The sequence below is a fragment of the Mustela lutreola genome, chromosome 10, assembly GCF_030435805.1.
Source record: "Mustela lutreola isolate mMusLut2 chromosome 10, mMusLut2.pri, whole genome shotgun sequence".
Classification (NCBI taxonomy): Eukaryota; Metazoa; Chordata; class Mammalia; order Carnivora; family Mustelidae; genus Mustela; species Mustela lutreola.
In genome coordinates, this window is record NC_081299.1 from 15,454,555 (window position 1) to 15,475,413 (window position 20,859).

General features: G+C 44.6%; 1 protein-coding gene across 7 annotated transcripts in view; it reads right to left on the minus strand.

Moving 5' to 3' along the window:
- Positions 1-4,332: 4,332 nt before the first annotated feature.
- USP48 (ubiquitin specific peptidase 48) overlaps positions 4,333-20,859 on the minus strand; it is a 94,605-nt gene continuing 78,078 nt past the window's right edge. For 6 of the 7 annotated variants that reach the window (XM_059135081.1, XM_059135080.1, XM_059135078.1 and 3 more), the window contains 6 exons: positions 20,115-20,219; positions 15,588-15,743; positions 10,442-10,567; positions 8,894-8,942; positions 5,953-5,979; positions 4,333-4,879 (listed from right to left, as the gene is read on the minus strand). In XM_059135081.1, coding sequence (XP_058991064.1) covers positions 4,857-4,879; positions 5,953-5,979; positions 8,894-8,942; positions 10,442-10,567; positions 15,588-15,743; positions 20,115-20,219 — 486 coding nt within the window. In that variant the 3' untranslated portion in view covers positions 4,333-4,856. The remainder of the gene's footprint in view (positions 4,880-5,952; positions 5,980-8,893; positions 8,943-10,441; positions 10,568-15,587; positions 15,744-20,114; positions 20,220-20,859) is intronic. The other variant, XM_059135079.1, reaches the window with a different exon arrangement.

Below are 20,859 nucleotides of genomic sequence, written 5' to 3' on the forward strand. Positions count from 1 at the left end.
TTCAGAGAAAATCCAGACAGCCTCATGAATGAGAAAGTGTAAAAACACAGCAGGGGAAGAACCAACGTGTCACTTCTGCTCCCGCGATTGAGGCCATTTGGCAGTAGAATCTGCTTCTTCGGGATCCTGCTCTTGGCCTTTCCTGGGTGGCACACAGCAAAGGCTCGGGGAAGTGATGGAGGTCCTGGGACTAAAGGCAGACCAGTGTCCCCTGTAAGGCAGCATCCTCGCAATGGCTAGGAGATGGATTCTGCAGCTCCCCTCTTCCCAAAAATCTCACGAGGCTCAGAAAAGATACTTAAATCTTACGATATGAAGAAATGTCACCAATTCTTCTGAACTGTACACAACCAGATAAACCTGGTCCTGTGGTTTAGTTGGTGGCAAAGGGGAAGCCCAGGTATGCTTCTCCATGTACTCTACTTGTCAATAGTCCCCCCCCCCCCCACTTAAGTCTCAAGAGGTAAATACAAAAACATGGGATTCTTCTGCGTCGTGCTCCCCCGGGCCCCCACAGCCCTGCCTCTGAAGCTCCCGGAACCTGTTCCTGATGATCTTGGCATTGACCATCAAAACATCGGAAGCTCCCCTCTGGGGCAGGACCTGCCCATCACAAAGACATAAATCTTCAACACACATTCTAAACGTGTTTCAAATACCTTTCAACATGACCCTGCAAACAAACAGAATCGAGGAAGCTTATGGTTTGGCCACTGGCTTCATTTTCCTTACCAGCCAAGAGGTAAGATTTATGTAACAGGACGACTGAACACCTGTCCAGTCATGATTTTCGCTCTAAGGGCTTCCAGCATAAGGTGCAGGCTGAACTTGAGAGAAGGGGTGTGGGGCAACTTGGCGATGAGTCTCCATGACCCCTTTTAGAAGACTTGTGGAAGATTCCATGGCTTCCCCTCACAAAGACTAGAGTTCTTCTAATTACAAGGAGTAATACAAAGCATTTCACACCAAGGACGTTTATTACTGCTTGATCTTCAGTGTGGGAGGAGGGTATACAAGGCAGCAAATACTGCCCCCTTCTAAGAGACTGGGACACTAAGACAAAGCAAAGTAACTTTGCTTAGTTACAAGGTAAATGGTAGAATTTTCTGGAACCAGGTGACACGACTTCTTAAACTTGCCATTTCAATGCCACCTACACATGTATGTGTTGTACCAACCAGCTGGCACACTCCTTGGCCCGATTAACAGCCAGACTTAAAAACCAAAGGAATGGGATGTAGGAGATGGGGAGGTGGTTTTCTGTGTCTACTGGACTTTAAAAAAAAATTTGATAGTGAGAGACACAGCAAGAGAGAAAACACAAGCCAGGGGAGTGGGAGAGGGAGAAGCAGGCTCCCCGTTGAGTGGGGAGCCCGATGCAGGACGGGGCGATCCCGGGACGATCCCAGGACGATGGGATCATGACCTGAGCCAAAGGCAGAAGCTTAACAACTGAGCCACCCAGGGACCCATCTATTAGACTCCTCACCTGGCACGGGGTCAGTGAAATATCTACGGGGTACCACGTACGAATGTTCAGTTTGTATTTTAATGAACAAAGCATCCCAGTAGTGTTGATGCTCAAATCCCCAGCGATACTGGGTCTACACAGTGTCTGGGTTTGGGGGCAGTGAACTGCTCTTAGCCTTCAGAGTCAGAGGTACAGCTGGTAACAAAACCCTGTGCCTCGGAGGTGGGCGTGGGACGCAGGGCGCTGGCAAAGGGGTGATAATCTCCTTAAAATGAAAATGCCGGCTCTTCCTCGGACTGAACTCTGTTCACAGTCCCCTGTAACACTGAGCAAACAACGTTACGACGCCAGAGAGAAAGGATGCGATACCGCCCCATGATTCAGAAACAGGAAGGACAGGCTTTCATGCTCATTTCACTTCGGTAGCTTGTTTGGACAGAGATAAATCATCCCTCGGGCATTTGAAACAGGTTCTCCAGTACCAGAATCAGCTTCAAATATTAACCAGGGTCTGATCAACAAGTCCCTCACCGCACAGACCACTCATCGGAGATTTCAAGTAAACAAATTTGCTCTGGATTAGGATTTCGTGGAAATAAAGGGACACTCATTTCTTTTCAGTTTTGCAGAAATGTAAGAGGAATTCTAAACAACAAGGTTCATTAATACACAGGAAGATTTCCCCAGGGATTGAAGACGTCCAAACGGCCACCTGCATTTCAGGTAATGTCAACAAGTAGGCCAGCACGGCCTGCAGGGCGCAGTAGTCTGGGTTTAAGGAGTGGTCAGAAATGCCAGGGGGACAATTCAGGGTTCCTAATACCTTCTTCCAGCAACTGCTCTGGCGCACAGCAGAAAAAACCTAATGAGAGTCTCTACACTTCAGAGGGGTCACAGCCCACAAGACGGGGGCCCCACGTATTTGTAAATACAAAGCAAGGACTGGGTTTAAGGTTGTACCTGGTACCTGGTTTCCCCGAGGGAGGACACTGAACATGTGCAGACATGTTGTCACTCTGCTGACTGTGGGTGAGAAAGAGGTCACACGCCTCAGGCCAAGGCTTTTCAACCTCGAGGAGCAAAGATCTTGTGTGTCCAGGGCCTGAGCTCCTGCATTTCTTTTAAGTCATCTCTACTCCAGTGTGGGCCTCCGTGTCATGACTGTGAGGTCAAGACACACACTCTTCCAGCTCAACCAGACCAGTGCCACTCCCAAACGCCTCTTGACCTTTTGCATTTTATTTCCCCGAGATTTTATTTATTTGAGAGAGTGAGCGAGCAAGTGAGAGTACGAGTGGGGAGAGGAGCAGAGGGAGAGGGAGCAGCAGACTCTCCTGAGCAGGGAGTCCCACGCGGGGCTCAGCTCCCAAGACTCCAGAATCCTGACCTGAGCTGAAGGAGGACGCTTAACTGAGCCGCCAAGGCGCCCCTCCTGCATTTCTGATAAAGTACCACAGCGCTCAGGTCCGACAAGGTAAGTTGTCAGGGGAGGAGAAAGACAGCCGCCTGGCGTCACCTCCAGCGGGACCTTGCCCACTCCCACCCCAGGGCAGGCTTCCAAAAGGCTATTATTTTGTATTGTTGCATAAGGCGAGGTAAAGACTCAAGTAATCGGTTTTAAAACTGTTATAAACAGCGAACTGGTTAAAAGAAATCTGATTTCTGGGGGTGACACGTGTCAGTCCCCAGAAAGGACCCCTTTTCAGCCGAATAGCTTTTCTGTATGGAAAGGGAAGCTGCTGCACTGAACACTAATTGAATTTGTTCACATCTTCACCTTGAGAGTAACCTGCTTATTAGTATGTTAATACTTTTATGTTCCAGCTTCATTTCTTTGGAGTGAAATAAAAGACTGGGCCCTAAAACTCAGCATTAGCTATCGGCGATCTCAACTCTGGAGTCCGCTCCCGGACTGACCTCAAGATGGGAGCAGCTGGTTCCTAGGGCGGCTTTCCAGTGTGCAGCTCCCACTCTCCCACTCAGGCTCATGAAACGCCCCACCCACCCCGCCCTGTCAGGGGGCACAGACTGGAGACACTGCACACACACAGGGGAAACACAAGCAAGAAGTTGTAATTTTACCAAACAGCCATAATTACTCAGATAAAAAGAGCTATTCAAAAGGTTACCGGTCCATCCATTATTTGAGTTTAAATCTTCAGGGGAATAAATGGGGGGAGGGCGGAGCCTAGCACAAACCCAAGACTTTAAAAATGTGTTCGCAAGAGACGTGTGACTCAGCATCTCTGCCGCAAACACGGGCACACACTTACCAGAAAGTGGTGAGACCCACTCATCCTAAGGGCCATTTACCACCCCCCCAATATTCTTAAGATTGTTATTTCCGTTGTGTGCCGTTCATAACCATAATCCTGGGTTGGCTAAAACAACACACCCCATCCATACACTTTTTTGTTTAAACAAAGTGATCTAAAAGCTCCTTTCCGGACATTTCAGAGGAATGTTTCAAAAACAGAGGCACGATCCAAGAAACGGTAGACCTGGAGAATAGGAAGAAGACATTTTAGAAAAACCTTGTGTTATCCGAACGTGCTTCAGTCCACTGTTACTCTTCTGATAAGGCAGGTGGTCAGATTTTTCAAAAGTGCGAGGTGTACTCGATTTCCTGATTCTGAATAAAAAGCAAAACTGGAGGAAGATGCTACCACACGACAGACATTCGCCATCCGTTCTGAACGCATGAAAGCCAGAGCACGGAAGCCCAAGCCGAGGCAGGAGACATCGGGGTGCCTCCGCCTTGACCCAACGCCGAGAGAGGGACCGCTGGGCTGTGTGTACGCGGGTGCGCTGGGGCCGGCGCGCAGAGGAGGCTAATCTGAAGACACTTTTCCACAAGGACGGCAAGTTCTTCACTTTCATGCTTTATTGAAAGTAAAATATGAATCAAAGACAGGTATTGGTAAGCAGGTTATGTCTCTAAAGAATTACTTTTTAGTTCAGAGCAGAATGTTGTCCCATCTACTGTGATACAAATCCTTTATGGACCAATGCATCTGGTATGAAATTCGAGCAAGGAAATATAACAGAACTTTATTCCCTCCCGTGACTATAAATCTCATATGTAAACATGATTTACTGTTACTGCTACTAAACTGGTTCGATCTGCACTTGCCCCCGCCCACCCACCACCCTCCCTTAAATATAAAATTTGAAACATTTCCTTCAAGTCTGATGTCCTTCAGTGCAATCTGCTTTATTTGACATAAGGCATTTGGGACAGTCACTTCGGAAGAGTTCTCTGCCTTCTGGAAGAGTCCTAGAATGGTTTAATTCTTCAATCCACTTTTTCGGTAATGCCCTAACATGCCAAGCTCCTCGCTTCCCTTCTGGTCATTTCTTCAGCCGTCAGCAAGTGTTCAAGAGATTAATGTCCGAGTAGACCAGTACCTGGGAAAAGAAACACGTGGAGGTACAGCTGTGAACTGAAAAGTAAGAGTTCCTGCACTCCATTTGCCAAGAACGCATCATCAACAGGGAATATCCAACTTAACAGCCCCTTGACGCTGAAGGGTAAGAAAAAATATCAGCAGACGCCAGGCTTTCGGCTAAATCATATTTCTGTCGAAAGCCATGTGTTTCCTACGCAGTATCTTCACAATCGTTAATCAGATTTCACTGATGCTTTCATTTGATGCCCATGTTTCATAAAGAAATTTTTTGCTTTGTTTTGCGCTTTGTTTTAACCACATCAGGAGGTCTTTGTAATGGTAACGTGTAGGCAGCAAAGCTGCATTGACAGGAAGGCTTTATTTAGGCCAGAGCTTTGCTCACTCTTTGCTTTAAGCAAAGAATCCCTGGTATCTGATTCGAACTCATTCCTTGGCAAAATCACAAGCTGCCATGGACCTCTGGAGTAGGCCAGAAAGATTCAGGATGGCAAGAGTTAAATCTGTAAATATCAAAGGTCTGTATTTGACAAATTAGTAAGTATTACTGGCGTACACAACTACAGTGGCCATGAGGTGACAACACACCAGTGCGTCTCCATCCGAAGTAATTCTGCAAGAAATGCCTGGGTCCGCCACAGATGAACGAAACCTTTTCATTAAAGCGGATAGAATTCAGCAAATTCCTTTCCTCTAATTCTTACCAGCGACACACAAACTGTTTTCCTCTAAGATGAAACTGGCAGAAGGAACTGGGAAGAGTAAATATAAATGCCGAATCGCCGAGGGCTAATTCCCAACCTCCCCGCCCACCCTGACCCTCCGACCGGGAAGGGGAAAGCAAAATGGACATCTGGCAGTAGATCCTGTGAACACACATGCCCTATCTGAGGCCCGAGTGCTGAAAACGATAATGAAGAAGCTTGAATAAAAAATGCATTTAACTAAAATTAACTTCAGTCATGAGACTCAGATTGGATTAAATTTTAAAATCAAATTATAGCCTTCGCTTTAAGAGAAAATTACAGTAGGACTCTTGACATTCATGAACAAAACATGACAGATGTAACTTACCTTTAAACCCTTCTTCCGGCATACATACTGGAAAAAGAGAGAGAGAGAGAGAGAGAGAGAAATAATTCCAAGATGAAAACATTGCTGGAACAGACAACAGTAATATCACTTTGCTGCCTAAAGACAGAAAGTTTAAAGTAACTTCTCATTACCTTACTCACCCATAAGGATTACTTTTGACGTTTTGGGTGAGAATAAACAGATGATGATCTTTCTGCTTGTCTTATTTTCATCAAAGCAACACACGTGCGTCATTTGAAAAGTCAAACAGTAAAGGAATGGCTGTAACTGGAGAGAGCTTTTACAGGACACCAGGGGAGGCAGGTCTGGAGAAAGCCCTCTGGAGATGTGTTGTCCCCCCCTCACCACCCCCACCCCCCGCTCTCTAGAATGAACCACTCAGGACTCAGGTAGCCCTTTCTTCTGGACTGAGAATGTGCTTATTCAGTTGACCCCTGAACAACTCAGGGTTGGAAGCACTGATTCACTACATGGTCAAATATCTACATTTATTTTTAGACTCCCCCAAAAGTTGACTGGAAGCTTTCCTGAGAACAGTTACACAAGGCATATTTTGTTAGGCTGTATGTATTACAGACTGTATTCTTACAATCTAGTAAGCTTAAAAAAAAAAATGTTATTTTTCCTTTTATTTTTTTTTTTTTTAAAGATTTGAGAGAGAGAGCAAGTGGGGGGAGGGCCAGAGGGAGAGAGAACCCTGAATCAGACTCCCCACTCAGCAGGGAACCTGACCTAGAGCTCAATCCCAGGGCCCCAGAGAGAATGACCTGAACCGAAATCAAGAGACGCTTAACTGGTTGAGCCACACAGGCGCCCTGAGAAAAATGTTAATGGAAATACATTTACAGTGCTGCACGTAAACTTACTGAGAAAACAAAACAAACAAACAAGGTGCCTGGGTAGCTCAGTGGGTTGGGACTCTGCCTTCAGCTCATGTCATGATCTCAGGGCCCTGGGATGGAGCCCTGCGTTAGGCTCTCTGCTTGGCAGGGAGCCTGCTCCCCGCACCCCCCTGCCCCTAGCTCTGACTGCCTCTCCACCTACTGAGATCACATGTGATCTCTCTGTCAAATAAATAAATAAAATCTTAAAAAAAAAAAAAAATACAAAACAAAAAACAACAAACTCATGTATGAGTGGACCTGCACAGCTCAAAGCCATGCTGTTCAAGGGTCAACTATATTGTTAGTTCCTAACTTTAGAGGATATCTACTAGCTTCCTCATCGAAAGATAAACATTTAGTTCTTCTACCAAGTCTTACACACCACCTGCCCCTTAACCCATGTATCCTCTTGACAGAGGTGTTTTTAAGCCCTTGGGTCTCCGGTAGTCCCAATATTTTTCCTCTCTGAACAGTACTCGCAGTCTAACTGCTTCGTGTACCTTGGTTCCATTTCCTGTTTGGGAGGACTTTTTTCTTTCTTTCTTTCTTTCTTTAGTAACTGCCGCATTATTTATGACTTCCATTTTCTCTGTACTATCTCCAACTCAAGCAGAAGCTCTTCTAAAGACGTTAAACCTCCAGACGGCCATCCGTCACTTCCACGTTGCCCTGCAGACATGGACCGCCGCAGCCCGCACAGCCGCGAACCAGGCTTGAGGCGATCATGCTGTCTGCTGCAGAGCTTCTCTTCCAGGACTCCTCTTCACCATCTCCTAGGACATTTTTCCTTTGTTGGATCCTTACGTTTTTGTTCCAACATTCAATTCTTTTTTGACTTACACCCTTGTTTCAGTGGAGCACACCCTTCCATCGTATCCTGGCAAACGGTGCACTGGACAGAAGTGTTTTGAGGCCTCACATGTGTTCACAAAAAGCCATGAAACATGAGGGTAGAATAAAGTCTGTCTGGTTGTAGAATTCGGATTGGAATTCAGTTTTCCTCAGAAGCCTGTGGGCACAGCTCCTCGCACCTGCCTCCTTCACTCTTCACCCTATGAATGCGACTCATTTTCCTTTGCATCTCTGGATGCTTTTAGGATCTTCCCATCCCTAGATTTTCACTTACGGTATCGGGCCCTTGGCGCAATTGTTTTTTAATTTCATGAATTCCTTTCTGTTCTGAGTGTTCCTTCAAACCAGTCCCCTGGCTATATAGTTTTTCTATATTACACAGAGTTAATTTTTAAGCTTTCATATGCTTCCTGCATCAACTGCTTTTCTGGTCTCTCTTTTTTTTTTTTCCCCCGGTCTGCAGACAGAGCCTTTAGGTTCCATGCTCTCACACCCCCAATGCCAGGGGGTCTGGAGCTGCCCCTCTCACCTACTGAAGAGTAAGGACTCTGTTCAGGGGGCGCTGGAGAGCTTCCCTGAAGGGTACCAGGAAGATGAATCACTTAAAAAAAAAAAAACAGATTTCTGTAGGTGACATTTTTGAATTGGCCACTCTCCCCAGAGCGGGATCTCTGATGGCTGCCGGCATCTGAACAAAAAGCCAGGAGTGCTCTTCCTAAGTGCTATGAACAGGCTCTTTCTTGCCTTCATGGTTGAAATTGGTGAAGTTGTTCAAAGGCCAGAGGCGCCCCACAACCTCGGTGGCCACAGGAGGCACAGGTAGGGGAAAGAGCAGTAACAGGATGTCAAGGGAGGGGCTGTGAGCAGTCGCCCTCCTTCTGGTGTCAGGCTCTGGTACCTGAATGAACTTGGCTTCTTACAGACCTCTTCCATTTACAGACTCACATGTACACAGGCTTCCGTGGGTCAGCTAAATAATTATTACTTTTTTCTTGGCTTTCCATTTCCCTAGTTGTTGTCTGTATCTTTCCCTTGATCTGAGCTTCTAAGATAAATGCTGTAAGATCCCACCCTATCATCATGTAGAACTTTTCTCGAAGTCAAAAGTAAATGCATCACTCAGTGTAATTTCCCCTCATTCTGACAAGTTAAGCAACAAATTCCTTGAACGAGTCGGTCTTTACCTTGCATGACGTCATCCATTGCGGCGTAATCCGCAATTGGCTCATCAGCCTAGAAAGACAAAGGAAGAGAATTCAAGACCTGGGGGAGCAGGAGCCTGGAGCAGGAGGAGGCCAGACCTTCCTGACATGGGTCGGGCCCACGAGGCGACAAGTGTGGCCACAGGACACAGATGCGAGCACTGGCAGAGAAGAGACTTCTGGCCCAGCCAGCCACGTCCAGGACTAACAGAAGATACCCCTGCCAACAACAACGAAGGTCTAGACTCATCACCTCCAAAACTACATCATCTGTGGTGCTGTTCTCCTGCTCCTAAAAACACTTTTTGAAAGGAAATGTTTAGATCTCATAAGATTACAAAGTGAAGATGGAAGTTACAGGAGCTAGGAAGCCAGCAGTGATGGTGACAAAGCAAGTCAGATGGAAACCAAGTCAGACTGGTCCCCTAAAAAAATGCGTTAGCTTAAAAAGACATTTATTTGTGTCCCTCCTTGCTACCAGAACAAAACACCCATCACCTTTCCAGGACAGAAGCCAGCATGGAACACAAGCTTGTGGCAGGGTGAGCTGCGCGGGCCAAGAGGCCAATGACCAGCATAGACTCTAGCTGCCCGCCTGAAGGGCAAGCCCTTTGGTTAACACAGGTTGTTTCAGAAATTTTGGAGGGTCCTTAGGTACTTGGCAACTTTACGTCTTCAAAATAATTCCACCAAACCTACAGTTGCAGGAAAAGCAAAGTGAACAGAGGGAGGGGGAGGGTGGTCGGACTAGGGTGGAGGGGTGGGCACGGGAGTGCTTTGTGGTGTCAAGGGCCTAATGCATCTCCCCAGCACTGAGGCTCCACGGTATGAAAAGCATATACTTCCCAGTTCAAAAACCTGACAAATCTTCTACCATGTGACACAGTGGTGTTTGGCACAGTGGGGATACTTCTAGCCCAGAAACCGAAGAGGCAAAGGGAAGCGAGGCAACCCAGCCATAGGGAGAGAGTAAGGGAAGGACTGGCTAATGAGGCCAGCTCATGACTCGTTTTCCCAGACCACCTCTCAGATACCCCTCCTTTCTAAAACTCTTCTCACCTCTCCTAACTCTACTCTACCCAAAGTCAATCTCCGTGGTCTGGCCAAGAATCCCATTTAGACAACCAAAAGTATTTTGCCCGTTGTGGCCAAACCTCGCGTCTTGTATTTGCTTCCTAGCTTGACTGGCTGGTGCTTCTAAGACCAAGGAAAAGAGAGGACGGTTTAACAGAAGTATGGTTAAGTAATTCTGCTGACCCACAAGTTTGGGCAGAGGCTAAATCTCTATTACTTTAAAAAAACTTATGAAAACCCCACAAGAACCAACGATGTCTGGACCTCCTCTCAGTCTCTTGTGGCTCAGCCAGAGCCGGAGAATCCAGAAGCCAGCAGAAACTCACGGCGGCTGCTCACTACCACGCCCTGCCGAGGACCAGAGGCCATCTTAACCCCTGTCAACCAGTAGTTTACGCGTGGGTGCAGGTCACCAAAACCTTCTAGAACTTCCTCAGGTAAGGAGCCTTTACCTACCTTTAACAAAATGACAGATTCGGGAATGACGCCGAGGGTGCCGAGGGTGGCACAGTCGTCACTTAGAATCTTTCCATCGATTGACAGATTCTGGTCAAAAGGAGCAACCGAAAACGCATGCATGATCTGTGCCAATACAAAAGAAAGTGCGCATAAGGCAAAATACCGCGACTTACGCCCTATCTGAATGAGTGAACACACGGATCCTTTAAAACAAACAAGTCTTCAGACTACAAGATACTACTCTGTACAGTCAGCCCACTGGCTGCTCTCCCACCGAGACTATCATCCCAGCATATCAGGGAACATCCTTAGGGGGGTTGGTAGAGAACAATTATATCCACAATCCTTCTGTTGAGTGCTATGCCCCCTCAAGAGTACGGGTACGGGGAAATCCCAGGAGAAGGAGGAGCACGCTGACGGCTCCTCTGGCTTTAGGGCCTGGGCAAGGAAATCACGGTCGCTCTCATCGTGCCGAGGTCCGACATTCTTTGGTCAAGTCAAGTCCAAATTCTTTCCTAAGACCATATTTAAATTAACCAGCGGGCCATTTGGGTTCTTCTTTCGGTTTTAATTCCTTCAGCAAGCCTCAACTATGTAATTCCGCTTAAGACCACTGTATATTCTTAGATGGTCTTGTCTCTAGGAACCAAAATATGAATTTCTTTTCTTTCTTTTTAAAATTTTATTTATTTATTTGCAAGGGAGTGAGAGAATGAGCAGGGAGAGCAGCAGAGGGAGAGGGAGATGTAAGCCACTTGCTGAGCAGGGAGCCCAACATGGGACTTGATCCCAGGACTCTGGATCATGACCTGAGCTGAAGGCAGACGCTTAAAAGACTGAGCCACCCAGAAGCCCCCAAAATATGAATTTCTTAAGGGAAGGGACCATATATATATACATTCCACCTTAATTCAAGCCAATTGTTAAAAATGAAAAAATACATTCAGAAACATATGCATAATACACATTTTTTTCAACATTACAAAAATGTCTTATTTTTATCATTTCTGGAGAGTAATTACCAGTGGGTGGGCAAGGAGGAGTTGGCCTTGGACAGGAACCTGAGATCTCAGGATTGTGAGATCCAGCCCTGTGTTGGGCTCTGCGCTAAGTGTGAAATCTGCTTAAGACTTCCTTGCTCTGGGGGCGCCTGGGTGGCTCGGTGGGTTAAGCCTCTGCCTTCAGCTCAGGTCATGGTTTCTGGGTCCTGGGATCGAGCCCTGTATCGGGCTCTCTGCTCTGCAGGGAGCCTGCTTCCCTTCCCCCCTCTCTCTGCCTACTTGTGATCTCTGTCTGTTAAATAAATAAATAAAATCTTAAAAAAAAAAAAAAAAAGACTCTCTTTCTCTGCCCATCCTCCCCCCAAAATAAGTAAATCTTTAAAGAGAATTCACTTTATAATGCTTCATAACTTATTCAATTCTTCGTGTATTTTTATGACATGTATGTTTTATTACACCAATATTCACGATGTTGTGGGAAAACTATTCTACCTTTATAAGCACTCAACTCCTCTACTCTCTCTGGAAGGACAAAGCAACCCTGAGCCAACTGTGTGTATAATAGGGCCCAAGAGCTTTCCAGGCTAGGAAGATCCTAAGTAGAAATGTGATTTTGAGAGTGGCACACAGAAAAGTAAGAACAAGGGTAAGAACAGCGGCCTCCTCCCCCAGTTCCTTCTGGTTAGGCCAGAATCTTAACTGGACTTCACAAAAGGACATCAGCTCCAAATAGAGATGGATCGGGATGTCTGGGTGACTCAGTTAAGCATCTGCCTCCGGCCCAGGTCATGAGCCCAGGGTCCTGGGAGAGCCCCACATCGGACTTCTTTCCTGCCTGCTGCTCCCCCTGCTTATATGCGCTCTCTGTCAAGTAAATAAATGAAATCTTTAAAAAACAAAAACAAAAACCAGAGACAACTCCGTGGTTCACCGGCACTGATATCAATGATCTGCCTGCGTATCCATAACCGTAAACTAGTAAGAAGCACTACCAGGACATGTCTATCATAGCCGGCCTGGCAGTTATCAGGCAGAAACAGCCAGCCCAGGATTAACAAAGGGGACCCGGGAGGAAGAAAGAGTTTCAGTGGAGGTGTCTAGGGCCAGCGTACTGTGGGTGATGTCACAGCTGCTGGCCTACAGGAATGCCTGCTCACATCCCCAAACCCCACGAGGTTGGACAAAGCACACAGCTCCAGCCACCAGCACCCTCACTGAGGGGCTGATACTCAGTACTTTACGTTTTGAGGACACAGACAAGGACACTTAATTAAATTCATCCAACAACTAATGAAGCTTTTATTAAGAAGCCACCATGAGTTGAACGCTTTGCTCCGTGCTGGAAATACACAAGTGAGTGCATAATCCCACCCCGGAGGGGTTCAGAAAGCGAGGGCAGAACAACGTAGCCTAGACGCTGGGAGAAGGCATATGTCAGATCTGGGGAGGACAGAAGGAAAGAGTTGGTTCGACAGCTGGAGGCACAGGCAGGTCTGTAGAAGGGATGCTATGGAAGAGAAACAAGTACTCACTAGTGAGGAGAAAACGCTCTTTCAGAATGAGGGAACAGGACAATCAAAGGCATGGAGGCCTTTGGTACAGTAATTCACAAACCATGAAAACGTCTGAGTATAATTACTCTGATATGGGCCTCTTTATCAAGCAGGTGCAGAATCCCTGATCTATGCAGCACACGAGGAACAACGAGAGCCCTGTTCCCTAACAGGGAGCAGCTCTGGACTGCTTGCCACAGTGCCGGGGGGGGGGGGGGGGGCTAAAATAAGGAAACCCACGGTTAGCCTTCAGCTGCCAGCCATTTAACCTGTGCCAACGTCTCCTCCTCTCTAAGGCAGGCACCATCGCCCGCTCAAAACCTATCTTGGGGAAAATGAAATAATACAATTAAACACTGAACATCTTCTGTGAAAGGAGATGAATCAATTGTACTTCCATTTACTTTACGGTATCAGAGGTGGATGAATTAATAATCAGGCAAGGCAAGCTCCTTAAGGTTTTAAGAAATTGTAAATGGGCCGTGTGCAGAATAAAACATTTACAATTTTACAAAGGTTGTCCTCCTGTTAACTTGCAAATGCAACATCCCTCAGAAGAAAGGCTCTATCAAACATTAAAAAAAGGCATTAAATACTTTAAGAAAAAAACTGAAAATACCCTCCTCCCCAAAAAACCACCCTCACCCACCACCACTAATTGAGGGTCCCACGCATGCCCACTACAAACCACATTGCTGGCCAGGCTGCCAGGCAAAAGGTCACCTGTAGTGGAAGCATACAAAGACACCACCACTGAGCAGCCACGGAAAATTACATTTCACTGCCCTTTGTTTGGACTCTGGATCACAGCGCCCTCAAAGCCCTGGTGGGGGAGGGGAGACCACTGCAAAGGACCCATCCAGGAAGAGCACATCGGGGGTTTCATTTGAACTGTGGCTCCGCTTCAAACAGCAGCTCGGTGCAGGTAACATGGTCCTACACGGAGGATTATTTCTGCTGACTTTTGATTTGTTCTTCAAAAATGGTAGTCCATAATAAAAGCAGAAAGCAGAACAGGCTTTTTGAATGTCTTTATCCACAGGGGCTCTTTTTGTAATTTCAAGGTTCTGAATGTTCGAGGTTTACCACTGACAGGCAAAAAGCCGGAGTCAGAAACAAGCTTTCTCAGATGTAAAAGGTACAATAACAGAGTAAAGACATTATGCCAACACGTTTATTTTCAGAGCCACGGGTTCAACCAAGGGAAATAATGTCCCCAGGACAATCTGGAACATATAACACCCTCAAAAGAAGCCTGTACTTTTGCCTCAATTACAATGATAAATATCAGCAGCAAGAAAAAAATGCAGAACCAGGAAACTATGCCACATGAAAGTAGCAAAGAGGGAAATCTGGTCAACTTTTTGGATATGTATCAGTGCCTGAAACAGATTAGCGGCCAGATTTTCTTCCTGGACATCTTGAACTTATCAGCCCCTCCTGCCTAGATCTTGGGACACACCAGTGCCACGCTCATTTACACTACTTTTGTACTGAGATCCAGAAATAACAAAATCACGAAGCATTCTCATAATGCCCACTTGGCATTCACTGAACTGATGTGCAAACCGATGCTTGTTTGGGAGAAGCGGTGGGGAGGGATGGGGAGGAAAGTGATCTAAAATGAATCTTTAAAAACCAATTTGGAAAACACCACTCCATAATAAGACACGGTAAAGGGAAGTTTAAAATTCTAGCAGGAAGACTCATCTGACACCAAAAATACTGTGACAGAATTCCTGACTCATCGGAGTGAACCAACAATGAAGCAGCTCCCGTCCCCTTCCCTTTCACAGCAGATCCTGGTAACTGGATCGAATACCTATCAAGTGGCCAAAAGAAAACACAGGGCAGGATATAGCGAGGCAACGATGATTCCGGAACAGCCTTGGCAGCAGCAAGTTAAATGGCTCTTGCTGTTTCTCATTTTTGTAAAGCTACTCAGAACCTGCTCAAGTTTTCGCAATCCAAACCACTTTCACCTTCACACAGATTCCTGATTATTTTGTCTGGTTTAAAAAACTTTTTAGGGGGGTGCCTGGGTGGCTCAGTGGGTTAAGCCGCTGCCTTCGGCTCAGGTCATGATCTCAGGGTCCTGGGATCGAGTCCCGCATTGGGCTCTCTGCTCAGCAGGGAGCCTGCTTCCCTCTCTCTCTCTCTGCCTGCCTCTCCATCTACTTGTGATTTCTCTCTGTCAAATAAATAAATAAAATCTTTAAAAAAAAAAAAACCACAAAAAAACATTAAAAATTTATTTTTCAAGAACTGTGCTCAGCCAAGCGCCTGAACTCATGTCCCTGAGACCAGAAGTCACATGCTCTTCTAACTGAGCCAGTCTGGGGCCCCTGATTCTTAGCTATTTTGAAAATTTTAAGCCTTTCTAAAAGAGAGATTTATGTCAATTTAGGCATTATTGTGAAATCGAAAGAATCCCTGCTCAATGGATTAATACTATGAGCAGACGAGGTTACAATTAAAATGGCCGACGAAGAAAGAAAACAGAGACAAGTATATAAACTTAAGGAGAAGCAACTCAGGAAGGTCCTCAAGGTCCAAAGCGTACTTCAACAAAAGTTCTGTTTTCCTCACCTGAATTTTCAGTTCTTTTAACGTCTGATTAGCAGAAACAAGAAGTGCTTTCTCACCACGAACTTTTCTATGTCGCATACTGCGCCGGATGACTTGCTTCTGATAGGCTATGTAATTTTGATGACTTATCTTTTGCCGCTTTGTTCCTCCATTGCTCTATAATAAAGATCCAAAACAAACAAAGCACTGAAATTATCCACTCTGTGACCCACGCTCCTAAGTTCATTAAGTAGGCAAAACTGGTTTACTGATCGGTCCCTTAACCATTCGAAGTTCAGTGTCAACAATGAGTGGAAACTCGATGGAGGTTCTTACTTAGCAGGCTCACAGAAAACGGGTGTTGTGTGGGGGGAATGGGCGGGGGAGAAGATACGGGAGATAGACTTCACTGCATGTAAGTTTTCTTTTTTCTTTTTAAATTACTTTATAAAGGACATTTAAAAGCAAAATGGTATTTTGACCTTAAATCAGGAAAACACACATGTGACAAACTAAAGAACTTTAAGATTGCTATATTTAATTCATAAACAACCTGAATCCTAATGTTTGTATTAAACATTTTCCTCCCTTCAGAATGGCATGGAAGCTAAGCAGAAACAGCTGAGAATTTTAAAACAAAAGACCGTATTAATAAAAACATCAAACTTGGTTTAACTAAAAACAGGATGATACACTGTGTCTCGACAGGATCACAAAATAGCTTCGACTGTGAAATAGTCTTGAAAAATGTTAAACCTGAATCTCATCAGACACTGAGACCCGATTTCCAATGGACAGAAAATGTAGAGAACAGAGAAACAAAGGAACATCAGTAATGTTAGGAGGCAATCAGATGAATCCAGGATGCGGGACAAGCCATAAGAATTCGAACTGGTGTCCACTCAGTGTCAAAGACAAAAAGTGACATTGTCAATTGTCCTAAAATTTGACAATGTCAAAGACAAGGGTCAGGTGACGAGGTAGGACCAGTAGTCTAGATACAGTAAATGTATACTTGAGAGCATGCTAGTTTGACGAGAAAGTATTATTTTAGACATATTCAGGATACCTGAGAAATTTGAGCCTGGGTCGTAGGACACTGTCTTATTTATGTTGGTCTAAGTATTTAGAGGTGAAAAGTCATGATGGTGACCATCTACCTGAAGATAATTTAACAAAATGTACAGGCATACATGTGGGTACAGAATTTATCACACGTGGGTATGGAATTTATCATGTAGCAGTCTTCAGAAAAAAAATTATAGATAAGAAGCCAATGTCTTTCTCCAACATTCCCAAAAAAGCCTCATATAAGGAGGTTAACAGTCAAGAGTCCTCTGTGAACCAGGCCAAGGAATGAGGGAAACAAGATTCTTTAAACCATTTTTTCCCTTGCTTTAATTAAATCTGGATGAGGTAACCCCAGGCCTGGCTCTCCGGTTTCTGCAGTTGTCACTGAGTTTTAGCTGTGCATGAGCAGAGCGGTCTGGGGGTCATTATGGACACAGATGCCACATACTCATTAGTAACAGAGCTCCAGAGACTTATAAAACAGAGGAGGATCAGGACGAAAGCACAGAAGAGTACCGGCTCAGGGGGACACCCACTGGCCAGGTGCCACGCAAAGCCAAGTTCCGCTCTAGCCCGGAGTCTACAGAGACACACCGGTGATCTAACATTTGTTAAAAACTTACGTGCAAAGGGGAGTTTAAAACAAAGAAAAAGTTAATAATTTTCCTCAATTGCAGGAGGTCAAGGTGCACCTAAGTCCCACAATTAGGAAGAATAAAAATATCTACAACAAAATATAATTTTACTACCGACATACAAAACACAACCAAATAACAAATCCCTAGACACTGAGCAAGATATATTTTTTTAATGGCTCTGATTTTAAATGGGTCTAAAAGCTTTTCCCAGAATTATTTTGTCAAAAACAAAACAAAACAAAACAGAATTTAAATCCAACTTATCTGACAAAAAACAGCCCACTGGTTTTAGATGGCTTTCAATTACCTAAGTGATATCTAACACTGGGTGCATCATTAACCTGAATTGGAGAAAAGGTCAAAGTCAAAGGGACCCGGTTGATCTAGCTTAGAGGAAAAAAAGGGATTTGTTCCTCCCCATTAAGGACAAGTGGAGATGCAGCCTTTCCTATTACAGGGATTTAAATCAGCAACTGCAGAGGCTCTCACTGGACAGAGATACGGTAACACGTCACAAAGAAAAGGTCAGGAGGCCGAAGTTCTGAAAGCCATAACATTCTTCTGGTATCACTTCCTCCTCTAAAGGAAGGTCACACTTGAGATTTTTTTGAGGGATAAAATATTTAAAACATTCTAGAGTATTACAATATCCAAACAAGGAGAGGGAAGACAAAAGAAAATTATAATGTATATATAAAAGAAATTACAGCATAAAAGGCAAGGTTTCCCATCATTCCCTAACATATTTGTAAATATGAAATCTGTTGTCATCCACAACTGAGAAGAGTAATTCTATATGCACTCTTTAAAAATTGCTGTGGTTATAACCACAATGAATAAAACTAGACATTCAAAAAAACCCCGGCTTCCAAAAAATCTCAATCACTTGAAAATATAAAGGGTTTTCTAAATAACTCAGGCTAAAAAGCAAAGCCTAAAGTAACAGAAGCTAAGGGCAGTATGAACATACATATCAAGCTTTACAAAGCAATTTACAAAATTTACCAGAAGAACAGAAAATGAGTCAGTGATAACAGACTTGGAAAAAAGATGAGATTTCTAACTGATTATTAAACCATACTTCCAAGATATAATCACTGAAATAGTATCTCACTGCCAGCCAAGCAATGTAAGGCAGCAGTGTCCTAAGTCGGTGGATGTGCTCACCCCCCAACACCCACGTGATTTTAATATAGCATCTGAAACGAGCCAACAGACCAGTTTGGGGATCTCTGCCTTGCAAGATGGATGGTCTGAGGCCATGGGGCCATGAGAAGAGCTGATGACAAACATGGTTAGAAGCTGACCAGAAAGCTCTGTTTGCCAACTCCAATAAAGAGATCATCTCAGGGGGAAGAGGGGTAGGGAGAGGGTGGTGGGGTTATGGACACTGGGGAAGGTATGTGCTATGGTGAGTGCTGGGAAGTGTGTAAGCCTGATGATTCACAGACCTGTACCCCTGGGGCTAACAATACGTTATTGTTAATAAAAAAATTTAAAAAATTAAAAAAAGAGAGAGCATCTCGAAAACCACCCCAAGAAATGTAAGGCCTATACCTACAACATGTGAACAAGCACAGTACTTATGATGTCCTGTCAAAACTCAGTCTGCGTTCCCATAAAATGTCTAGGTTTGGTACGTTCTGATGCACAGGGCCCACCGGTGCTGACTAAGTGAAGCAGGGATTTGAGGGGCAGATCACGGTCGGCGGGGGATGCACCCAGTGCCCGATTTTGTCCTTTCTCATAGGTGCTCACAATGAGTGTCGTAGGAGATCCAACAAGCCAGGGAAAACAAATGTGGGTTATCTCTCTGTACTGGCTGAAAAACTATGAGTAAAGTTTACCTCAGGGAGACGAAAATTCAAGTCAAGAGGGCTTTTCAGACCTTCTTAATGTTGAAAAGGAAGTGACAGTATCGGTGTGTACCGATGGCCCAACAAGCACAGGGAACTGTGCGCTTTAACAGCACAGATGCAGCAGAGGCCCCTGGAACACCTTCCCTCCTTCAGGGAGGAGGTTCATCGTAATTTGACTAGTTTTAGTGCACTTAAGTGGTAAAGAAAGAAATCACATGCCTCATCTGTTTAAACTTGGAAAAAAATGAAAACAAAAACAAAACCTAAACTCAAATTAGAGTAGACATCCCATGAATTGAAGGTATCCATAGAATACCCTGAACACTGTGGTCTGACTTTTTGAGAAGCTGAAACTTACCTATACCATGTATCAACTCTATCCCCATGTTATCTCCTGTTCTTAAGTTACTTTTCTCCAAAAACACTATGAATATAATCAAGCAACCAAACAAGTGGGCTAGAAAATTATTAAAAAAAAAAATACACAGAAAGCAGACAGATGATCTGAGGTGGAAAAAATTAAATTTATCATAATGAAATAGGAAAGATGAATGCTGGCCTGGTCATTTGATTAACACTTTAAGAGACACAGAAACCTCTTCCACAGACTCCATTAGTAAAGCCATAGCACATTTTGTTTGTAATGAGGGAAAGTGGGTTAATTTTTTCATACTTAAAAAATCCATGATTAAATAACAAACCAAGATACAGATCCCATTTTAGCTTCTTTTCCAGCAGAAGATTTAATCATTGTGTTGTATTTTAACCTTTCTTACTGAATAGTAAAAAATGCATTATTAATCCAGGAACAACGTAGCTCGTGGCTTTTTGAGAGAAATCAGGGCTGCGAATGCGCACCAAGGAACTAAAGAAAGGGCAAGCAAAGGGAGTTGAGGACAAACATTCCAGGTTTGGGGGCCTGGACTGGCTGCTTTCAGAACAGCGGAAGGTAGGACAATAAAAAGCAGCTTCACACATACTTGATTAAAATCTGGATCTTTTTCTCCATCTGGTTTAGCTTCTTCTTTATCCTCCTCTGTTTCGGAACTACTCACATTCAGCTCCGGAGCCGAATCCTTCATCACCTGAATGCAATCACAGAGAGAAGAGGGTCAGACCTTGCAGGGCAGGCTATGGGTGGGGGCGGATAACAGAACCAGCAGAGGACCAAGACTCAAGGGCTGCTTCCTGTGCTCTTTTAACATGTTTGTTTCTATCCGAGGCTTTACTCCTGTAAAATGTGGTCACCATAAACGTAAGCAGTATCTGCAGAAGAATTATTACTGTTGGGACTTTTACAATGACGTGATTTTTGCAGAAGTTCAAAGATGCTCTAAATTTTCCCTAGCAGGGGGACTGTCAAACCATTCAGACAGTGGGAGCCACAATATTTCCTGAAGACCAAGAAAAGGAAGCATGAAGGAAATGCTCTTTTACCTTATGAAATACTGTTATAAAACTCAAAATAAGTATTAAAATTTAGGAAAGCTGGATTTTTAATTTTTTATTACTTTTAAAAAAAAAATTTTTTTTTTATTTATTTGCCAGAGAGAGAGAGAGAGAAAGCACAAGCAGGGAGCATCAGGCAGAGAAAGAGAGGCAGACTTCCCACTGAGCAAGGAGCCCAAGCCAGGACTTGATCTGAGGACCCCGAGATCATGACCTGAGGCCAAAGACAGACATTCAACAAACTGAGCCACCGAGGCATCCCTGGATATTTTTTAA